Source organism: Sapajus apella, unplaced genomic scaffold, assembly GCF_009761245.1.
Source record: "Sapajus apella isolate SASKATOON/1434 unplaced genomic scaffold, GSC_monkey_1.0 scaffold46, whole genome shotgun sequence".
Taxonomy (NCBI): Eukaryota; Metazoa; Chordata; class Mammalia; order Primates; family Cebidae; genus Sapajus; species Sapajus apella.
The window spans coordinates 4,727,595-4,738,027 of record NW_022436986.1 but is presented as its reverse complement, the minus strand read 5'-3'; the positions used below and the strand labels follow the sequence as shown (position 1 = coordinate 4,738,027).

Here is a 10,433-nt window from a genome sequence, read left to right as displayed (position 1 = left end):
GGAGCCCCTAAGAAGGACAAGCTCCCTGTCGTGGGAAAGCATGTCATGTCAATGACCTGTTCTTCCCCGACCCTGGCTGAGTAAAGACAGTGGATCTCTCCAGGATCCTTCTGGCCTTGATGTTTCTTGATTCTGAGACTCATTCTGTGAAATTAGACTATGGTGAATCATATTGACATCTTTAAACTGGATTCATCTGTAATGTTTTGATCATTCGTTATCTTCTCCCACCTACTTCTGACGGGGCTGGAGATAAGTGATGACTGTATCCCTCACAGTGAAGCTAATACCTTCGGCCAGCTCATGTCAACAAAAGCTATATTTGATAGCACAAATGCTTTACCATTTAGAATGTGCAAGGAACTGTCCACAGCCTCCTGGCCCCTAAGGTTTATGACTAAAATCCCACTGCCACCCCCCTACTCCTGTTTTAGAACCACAGAATGTCAGGGCTGGGAAGAGCATACACAGCCCTTTGTGTCTACCCCACTGTCACATGTTTTGGCCCCAACCCCCAGCCCACCCTGAGCAGCCCCCAACAAGCATTCCCTTACTAACTGCTTCTGTACCTCCAGTGATGGGAGCTCACCCTCTTCAGAGGAGCCTGTGCCATTCATGGATAATGTGTCAGTTTCCTTTGGCTACTATAACAAGTTACCACTAAACAGTGGCTTAAAAAAACAAAGAGAAATGTATTCTTTCCGAGTTGTGGAGGCCAGAGGTCCAAAATCCAGGCAGCGTTGTGTTCCCTCTGAAGCCTCCAGGGGAGAATCCTTCCTTGCAGCTCCAGTGCCTGATGCTCCAGGCAGGCCGTGGCTTGTGACCACATGACTCTAGTCTCTGCCTCCGTCTCCACATGGCCTTCTCCTCTTCTCCCCAAGGGTCTCCTTTGTGTGTCCTGTATAAGGACACTTGTCGTTGGATTTGGGGCCCTTCCAGATAATCCGGGATGATCTCATCTCAAGACCCTTAATTACATCTGCAAATATCCTTTTTCCAAATAAGGTCACATTCACGGTTTCCAGGAATTAAGATGTGGACATGTCTTTTAGGACCATCATTCAATCCACTACACATGGAATGCTTTTCTAGAAGGTTCTTCCTAATCCTCAGCGGAAACCTTCCTCAGTGTAACTTGTCCCTATGAACCCTCATTCTCCTTTTTGAGAGCCCAAGAACAAGTTACTTTGTGTTTCCTCTGCCACTCTTTAGAGATTTACAGCCAACCACCAGGTCCCCAGAGTAGCCCACGCTTAATGCGGAGACCCTCACAGCGGCTAGGCGGTCCATCGGCAGCATGGCTGATAGGAGGACACGCTGACTCCCAGTCAGAGAGCCCAAGTTCAGGTGCCCATCCAGCCCTGACACTCACGCTGGGGACCCCATGCAGGTCAGCTCACCTAGCCAAGCCACTGCTTCCTCCTCTGCAAGATGGCACAGCTACCATGGGATCACAGTGGGTCATGGGTAAAGGAACCAGCACAGAATAGGCTTTCAACGGCTGTTGATTTTCTTCTCTCACTCAGTATCTGGTTCCTGGGCTCCTGGTTCCCTGTTTTATTTCATTTATCGAGACAGTCTCACTCACTGTGTTACCCAGGCTAGAGTGAGTGCAGTGTCACAATATCTGCTCAGCGCAACCTCCACCTCCTGGGTTCAAACGATTCTCCTACCTCAGCCTCCCAAGTAGCTGGAATTACAGGTGTGCACCACCATGCCCGGCTAATTTTTATATTTTTAGAAGTGTCAGAGTTTCACCATGTTGCCCAAGCCGGTCTCAAACTCCTGACCTCAGGTAATCCACCAGCCTTAGCCTCCCAGAATGCTGGAATTGCAGGCCTGAGCCACCACACCTGGCCTAGTTTCCCCTTTTAAAACGGATTTTTAAAAAGGAATAAATCAGGCCGTGAGATAACACATTTAGTGAAAGGGTAAAGGACAAGGGAGAGGAAAACAATCATGGTTGTATAAAATAAGATCAATTACAAAATGGCATTGAACTTACCTTCATACAGAACATTTCGTTCTACACAGTCCTTTGACATCCATCCTCCCATTTCATCCACACAAAAACACTGTGAGATAGGTATTACTATTACTAGTCCCAGTCCACAGATGTTGAAACTGAGGTCCTGAGAGGTGAAATGAGGTCACCCAGCCAACAGATGGCAAAGCAGTTTCCATATCCCCCCGCCTTGTGCCCAGCCCTGCTTCTACCACAGTGTGCCAAACGAATCTCTAAACACGAGTCCTCAGTGTGATGTTAAATGGTTCACACAGCTGTCAGATGCCCAGAGCTGTCCTGCTGAAGCCAAAGGGAAGAGGGACCTTGGTGAGAAGGCCTCTTGGTGGAGGCTACTCTGTAGCAGTCAGCCAGCTTGGCTCTTCCTCCTGCCCACCACGACACCATTCTGCCCTACACTCACCTGCACTGTCCCTCAGCCTGCTGTCCCCTGAGACCACCCGTAAGGGTTAAACCCTCAACACCCTGCTTCAGATCATAGTTGGCCTCTACCCTGTCCGTTTCTGTCGAGACATCTATTGGTTAGGAGTAGAGCTGCAAGGCACAGAAAAACCTAAAAATAATGGTTGAAGAGACAGGAGATCTTCCTCTCAGGTAAACCTAGTAATCTAGGACTGGTGTGAGGCTCCCAGAATCTCAGCACCTTGCATCTTGTGGCCCCTACATCATCATTACACAGCTTCCACGTCAGAGTCTAAGATGCCTTTGTAATCTAAGACGGATGTTGAAGCTCCACCCATCACATTCCATCCAGCTGTTAGGAAGGAGGAAATGCAACACCTCTTCCCTTTAAAAATACTTCCTGGCCAGGCACGGTGGCTCACACCTGTAATCCCAGCACTTTGGGAAGCCAAGGTGGGTGGATCACGTCTGGAGTTCAAGACCAGCCTGACCAACATGGTGAAACCCCATTTCTACTAAAAATACAAAACTTAGCCAGGCATGATGGTGGGTGCCTGTTAGCTACTCAGGAGGCGGAGGTAGGAGAATCGCTTGAACCCGGGAGGCAGAGGTTGCAATGGGCTGAGATTGTGCCACTGCACTCCAGCCTGGGCAACAGAGCAAGACTCCATCTCAAAAAAGAAAAAAAACACTTCCCAGAACATATGCACACCACTTCTATTTATAGGCATTGTCCAGAAGCTAGTAATACACCACGCCTAGCCTCTAGGGGAGCTGGAAAATGTAGTCTCTATTCTGGGTGTCTGTGTGCACCCAGGGACAATAGAAGTCCCAGACAAAAGAGCAAGGCATCTGCTTAGCTTAATAGAAAAAAGACTGGACTGAACTAGAAACACAGCCCACTTTTGCTACCATATTGCTGTGTGGCCTTGGGCAGACCCCTTCACCCCCTCTCGGCCTTAGTCTTCCCTAGAGAATGAGGGAGAAGGTTGAGATCTTATCTGAAGTTCCCTTCCACTGTGGCTTCGAGCAGGTATGGGCATGAAGCTGTCACAGGGATGCAGGAGAACTGGACAGCTGTCACATCCCCAGTCTGCATTTCCTTGGCAGGACTCCACTCAGCAGGGCCACAAGTGGAGACAGATGGTGACATCCAGAAGGCCTGGCTGACAGCAAGGCCCCCCACCCTCCCTCCCTGCAGCCCACCTCCTGAGTAACCCTTCACTCCACAGCTTCTCAAAGCAGCAGGTGTGTGCCACCCCTTGGTAACAATCATCTCCCCTTTCTGTTCACCATTTCAGTTGTTCGGTTGTTTCTTAGCTTGGGAGACCCGCAACGTCAGCATCCCTGCACTCAACGACAGCAAGTACATTGGGATGAGCGTCTACAACGTGGGGATCATGTGCATCATCGGGGCCGCCGTCTCCTTCCTAACCCGGGACCAGCCCAATGTGCAGTTCTGCATCGTGGCTCTGGTCATCATCTTCTGCAGCACCATCACCCTCTGCCTGGTATTCGTACCGAAGGTACTGGCGCTGGCCCCACCACCTGGCCTCTGCCCTCCGACTCCAGCACAGGGGAATTGCTGAGTTTTCACAATTCTCTAAAAGTTTTACCCATTCCTTTCTTGTGAGGAAGACAATTCACATTGTAGAACGTTCAGAAAATGCAGAGTAGCAAAAGCTAGGTCTTTCCAAAATCTCCTGTAGTCCCACTACCCAAAAGTAATCAATCACTGGTCATGTTTTGTTGGGATGTTCTTAACTGCTGATGTGTTTTTTTTGTTGTTGTTTTTTTGTTGTTGTTTTTTTGAAGACAGGGTTTCACCACGTTGGTCAGGCTGGTCTTGAACTCCTGACCTCAGGTGATCCACCCACCTTGGCCTCCAAAGTGCTTGGATTACAGGCATGAGCCACCACGCCCGGCCTACTGCTGATGTTTTTGATGTGTTTCCTTACTGTCTTTCTTTCTCTTAATGGCTAGGAGATGATGCTTTTTTTTTTTTTTTTTTTTTTTTTTTTTTTTTTTTTTTTTTTTTTTTGGAGACAAGGTCTCACTCTGCTGCCCAGGCTTGAGTGCTGTGGTGCAATCTCAGCTCACTGCAACCTCAACCTCCCGGGATCAAGCAATTCTTCTGCCTCAGCCTTCCAAGTAGCTGGGACTAAAGGCATGCACCACCACACTTGGCTGATTTTTAAATTTTTTATAGAGACGGAGTCTCCCTATGTTGCCCAAGCTGGTCCTGACTCCTGGGCTCAAGCAATCCTCTGGCCTCGGCCTCCCAAAGTGCTGAGAGTACAGGCTTGAGCCACCTCGCCCAGCCTGTGGTGATACTTTTTAAGATATGGTCGTAACCATAGCACACATTTTATTCTTTGCTTAATGTTTTGTCCTTTGTATTTTCCCATGTTCATAACTGTCATTGAGGGAGTTTCCAGGATTTGCATGTCCACTTGCTCTTCTATTGGTGAGCACTGGATTTTATCATTGAACATTTTTTTCTGTATAACACATTTTCCTCTTTTCCAATTGTTCCTTTAATATGGAGTCACAGTAGTAGTATTATTGGGTCCCAAAAAAAAAACCATTTTTAGTAGCCACTTACATGTTCCATTTATTTGAAGTCTGAGCTTCAGGACCACCTTGAAGAGAGATTTTTCAAACATCATCCTACCTAGCAGTGGGTGGGTGAGCCAGAGACCTTGACTTCTTAGGAGCCCCTCCATTAGGGTGGTCTGTGTCAAGGGAAGCCTGACTTCAGTGGGTCTCAAAGGTAAAGGAAGGTGGCCAGGCATGGTGGCTGGTGCCTGGAATCCCAGCACTTTGGGAGGCCAAGGTGGGAGGATCACTTGAGGCCAGGAGTTCAAGACCAGCCTAAGCAACACGGTGAGACCCCATCTCTACTAAAAATGAAAAAAAAAAAAAAAGCCAGGCGTGTTGGTGCACACCTGTAGTCTCAGCTACTCAGGAGGCTGAAGTAGGAAGATTCCTTGATCCTGGAGGAGCAGAGGTTACGGTGAACTAAGAATGCACCACTGCACTCTAGCCTTGGTGACAAAGTGAGACCCTTTCCCAAGGGGGAAAAAAAAGGAAGGCACAGGATATAGAGCTGCAGAGGGGAGTTACTGACTCAAGTTGGGGGCGTCTGCCTCAGAGCAGGGGAGAGGAAAGACTACCTGGGTCTATTTCGGCAAACAGGCTGCCCATGGTGCTCCATCCTCCTGGGCGTGCAGTCAGCCCCCAGGCACTGCCAGCTCTGCGCTGGAATACCTCTGGTGTACACCCCTTCGTCGTTCACACCTGCCCAGACTCCAGGGCAACGCTGACTTCTCCGCCTGCCCTCTGACATTCTTCCCATCCTGTAAAAGAGGCCAGATGACTCTCTAAGCCAAGCTTCAATGGTGTCACTCTGCTCTGTCACCCTCAGTAGCTCCTCTTTGTCCTCCTGGCTCCAGGATCAAGTTTCAGATGTTGGGCTGGCTCTCAGGACCCTCGTGTCTCCTCTAATCTCCCCAGAGAACCCTTTCCATCGCCCATCCTCCTCTTCCCCTTCCGCCTCCCCTAGGCATCCCTGCCTTAGCAGACGCTGCTTCTTCCCTGGTGTTTCCTTCCCCCTATCCCTCCAGATCCTCCTCAGAGCCCAGCAGGCCATAGCACTGTGGTGGGCACTGTTCCTGATACCCACCGGCCTGAGAAGATTGAGTCCTTGCTTTATCCCCAGCCCACGCCTCTGGACCATGAGGTCCCAGTGGGCAGGGGCCATGGGTCACTCAGCTCCTGCTTTCCAGTGCTGAGTCCAGAGCCTGCCTTGACCAGAGATGTTTCTAGAATAAACAAGTAAGATCAGAGTCCAATGGCAACTTTCTGTTTTCTATACAAAATGTCTTTGGATTCGGCTAAGCAACGCCTAGACTCTTGATTCACGGAAACTGTGAGATAATAACCACGTGTTGTTTTAAGCTGCTAAAAAACAACCTTTTGTCAATGACAGAGCTCCTACCAGCCTGTTTCCAGAGCTCATCAATGGTCTAACAAACAGCGGCCTTCGCTTTCCTCTATCTCTTTGTGGTCACAACTGTCGCCCTCAGGGCTTATTTTTTCCACAAGGAGCAAGGCCTAAGGCAGAGTGCTGGGCAGCTGGAGTGTGGCCTCCGGGGCCCTGGTTAGGATGCAGGTGGCATCAGGGTCAGGAGACCAGACTCTTAGTGGCCAGGAAAGACACGGAGGCTTGGTGACGGGAAGGGGCCTGCCCAAGGTCACACGCAAGTGAGTGGCAGAGCCTGGCCTGAGCCTAGATCTCCTGACTCCCAGCCAGCGGCCTTCCTGGGGCCTCTTGTCGCCTCCAGAGCAGGATCTGCTGGGAGAGTCTGCCATGTGGGTTGGGAGGAAGGACCCAGGGCTCTCTCTTCAACCCCACCCCCACCTCTGTCCTTTCAGCTCATCACTCTGAGAACAAACCCAGACGCAGCAACGCAGAACAGGCGATTCCAGTTCACTCAGAATCAAAAGAAAGAAGATTCTAAAACATCCACCTCGGTCACCAGTGTGAACCAAGCCAGCACATCCCGCCTGGAGGGCCTACAGTCAGAAAACCATCGCCTGCGAATGAAAATCACAGAGGTACCTCCCTCCACATCTGGTAGCCAGGCCCCGTCCTGCCACTGAAGCCCCTCTGACCCCGTGCAGGGACTCTCAGGCTCCTCTAGACTGTCCCTGCCGCTTGACCATGCAGCCTCATCAGCTGCAGTTACAGCTGCAAGAGCCAGGGGTGACACAAACTGCAGAGGCAGTTGGTCAGAATCTGACATGAGCTTATCGCCCACCTCACCCAGGCTCTTGGAGGCCAGCAACACCTGATTCAAGCCATCCCTAGACAGAAAGGAACTCAGAGAGATTGGTGAGCTTCCGGATTATCGTAGCTTCCCACGCCAGCTCTCTCTGTGTCTCTCTCCCTCTCAGTTTTTCGCTGTCCAGTGCAACTTACCACATCTATATGATGTACAACAAGAGAAGAGAAAGTGAAAGGAAACTTCAGGAGAGTGCTGCAGCAGACCTCACCTTTGTCCTGAGGGCTCTCAGCTGGCTCTTGAATATTCCAGAGACCCCAGCCAGATTGCCTTGGGCCCAAGCCAGGCTTGGCTTACTGTAGACCAGGGAGGAGAAACCAAATTACCTCCCCCTCCACTACCCCTCCCTTTGGGTCGGGGCTACGCCTGGACCCAGGCTCTGCAGGCTGTGTTGATTTAATAAAGGAATTCTGATTAGGAAGGAGGACAGGAGAGGGACCAAGGAAAGTACCTTAGTGACAGTGCTGGCTGAGCAAGGCCCCAAAATAAAGTGGCCCAGAGAAAATATGTTTATTTCCCTTTTACCTAATGGCCTTGAAGTGAGAGGTCCCAGGTGGGCAGCTCTGCTCCCCAAGGTCATTGCCGGGCTCAAATCCTGCCCTCTGGTTTTCCGCCAGTCCCCAGGGTGTTCTCCTCGTTCATAGCGGGAGAGCTGGGTGGATGACATGTCCTGTTCACAGTGTCAGGAGGAGAAGAGCAAGTCCACACAAGGGATTGCCTTTTAAGCAGTAATACCAAAAATTGTACATATTTTGGTTCTGCCCTAGTCACACTAGCAAGAACGGACACGAGCACACCTAGCAACAGAGGAGGCTGGAAGCATCATCTCTAGCTGGACAGCCGCAAGGAAGAAGTGAGACACAGGGTTGCCAGAATAGATACAGGATGCCCAGTTAAATTCCAATTTCAGATCAACAACCAATCATGGCTGGGTACAGTGGCTCACACTTGTAATCCCAGCACTTTGGGAGGCCAAGGCAGGCGGATTACAAGGTCAAGAGATTGAGACCATCCTGGCCAACATGGTGAAACCCCATCTCTACTAAAATTATAAAAAAAAAAAAAAAATAGCTGGGCATGGTGGCGGGTGCCTGTAATCCCAGCTACATGGGAGGCTGAGGCAGGAGAATCGCATGAACCCAGGAGGCGGAGGTTGCAGTGAGCTGAGATTGCACCACTGCACTCCAGCCTGGCGACAGAGTGAGACTCATCTCAAAAAAAACAAAAACAAAATAAAAACAAAAAAAAAAATCATATTTTTAGTAAAAGTATAGCCCGAATAATACTTGGGATATACTTATACTAAAAAAGAACTCATTATCTGAAACTCAAATTTAACTGGACATTCTGTATTTTTATTTCCTATGTCTGGCAGCCCTTTGGGAGGCTTGCAGAATTCTGCCACAGAGAGCCACCAAACAGCTGTCTGTGCACCTAAAAATGACTGCTTTAGGATGGGGCAACCCACTCTCAGCTGCCAGAGCAAACTAAGAAGGGTTTCTGTCCCCCAAAGCCCATTACACGTTCTGCTTCAATATCAGACCTCTCATGATTAGTAATACTGTGTCGTGTGCATTTCACTTCTACTTGCACACTTCAGCAATGAAGAGTTCACTCACATTAGGAAACCCAAGCCACTATTTAAAACTCTAAAATGCTGCTTATTTTTCCCAGAAATGCATCACAGTCTGGCCTCCCATCGTCCCCACCCTTTGATCCTCCTCCTGCCACTTAAGTCACTTAGAAAAGAGTACGTCTCTCCCTCCTCTCCCACATGAAAGCTTGTTAAACAATGTCATGGCTGTGTTCCTGACATCACAACAGCCTCTGAGAGTTTATCAGGTCTCCCCCTGTACACTATATAACAGGATGCTGTTTGGAAAAATCCTCTAACCATGTTTTTCCTGTGCTCTTGCACCAACTCAACAACAGTCAACACAAAAGACTTCTGTGAGCAAATGTGTGTGCGGTTTTCCCCACCAACGAGCAGTTCAGTTCCGATACTACATTATCTAGAGATCGCTTCAGACCCCACAGATTGAGGTCTCAGTCCCCAAACCTCCCCCGACCCTCATCAGACACCACCCTCAGACACCAGTCACAAGTCAGGCCTCTGGAATTTCTGACCAACCAGCCTCAAGTTGAGACTCCCAGGATCCCCCTTTGGATTGAATTAGTTTGCTAGAGGGGGCTCACAGAACCCAGGGAAACATACTCACCAGCTTATTACCAAGGATATGAATGAAGAGATGCACAGAGCGAGGGATGGGTGAAGGGGTGTGGAGCTTCCCTGTCTCCCTGGGCCCCACCCTCCAGGAACCTTCACGTGTTCAGCTACCCAGAAGCTCTCCATACCCTGTTCTTTTGAGTGTTTATGGAGGCTTCATTACATGAGGCTTGATTGACAACTGTGCAGAAATGTGAATGGACAAAAACGCATGATTAAACCCAGCAAGGCCTGCCTGTTCAGGCTTTTCTTGGCCTCTCTGTAGCATTTCTTCCTCCAGGGTATGGGACAGGACTCTCTGTGATAAAGGTCTTTTGACCTACAGGCAGATTACAGTCCTGCCTTGAGCTGGTGAAAAAGGACAGGAGAAGGTAAGAGAGAGAGCTTCTGCTTCATGAGGCCTGCTCCTGAGGCCTAAAGTGCCCCAATATTATAACAAAAGACTGTTACAAGAAATATAGGAACCGAGAATCGTGGATGGAAGCCATTACATGTATGTAGATATGGTACTATCACAGATGCACACCACCCACTCTGACTGCCACCACCCCCACCAACTCCCAGCACTCACATTGCCCAGGCTTCTCTGGGACTGAATTGCCCCAGGACTTGCACCTGGCTTTTGTATAACCGGGGAATAGGCCAAGTGCGGTGGCTCACATCTGTAATCCCAACACTTTGGGAGGCCAAAGCAGGAGGATCGCTTGAGCCCAAGAGTTCAAGACCAGCCTGGGCAACATAGAGAAATCTTGGCTCTAAAAATAAAACATGGGATGACTGGGACCCATCATGATTAACTCCTGAGTGTGCCCCTGCTGGCCAGAGTCTCCAAGACAGTGTGAGGCTCAGAGCTCTGAGTCCTGCATGTCTGTCCTCCCCACTGCGGGTCCTATTAAGTATCACTAATAGTAATTATAAGGCCAGGCACAGTAGT

At 49.6% G+C, this 10,433-nt stretch overlaps 1 protein-coding gene across 1 annotated transcript in view; it reads left to right on the top strand.

Annotated features, from left to right (window-relative positions):
- The window catches only part of GABBR2 (gamma-aminobutyric acid type B receptor subunit 2), a 421,806-nt gene that overhangs the window by 399,201 nt on the left and 12,172 nt on the right, over positions 1-10,433 (top strand). Inside the window, exons 15-16 of the mRNA XM_032240167.1 lie at positions 3,727-3,951; positions 6,863-7,045. Of these exons, the coding sequence (XP_032096058.1) occupies positions 3,727-3,951; positions 6,863-7,045 (408 nt within the window). The remainder of the gene's footprint in view (positions 1-3,726; positions 3,952-6,862; positions 7,046-10,433) is intronic.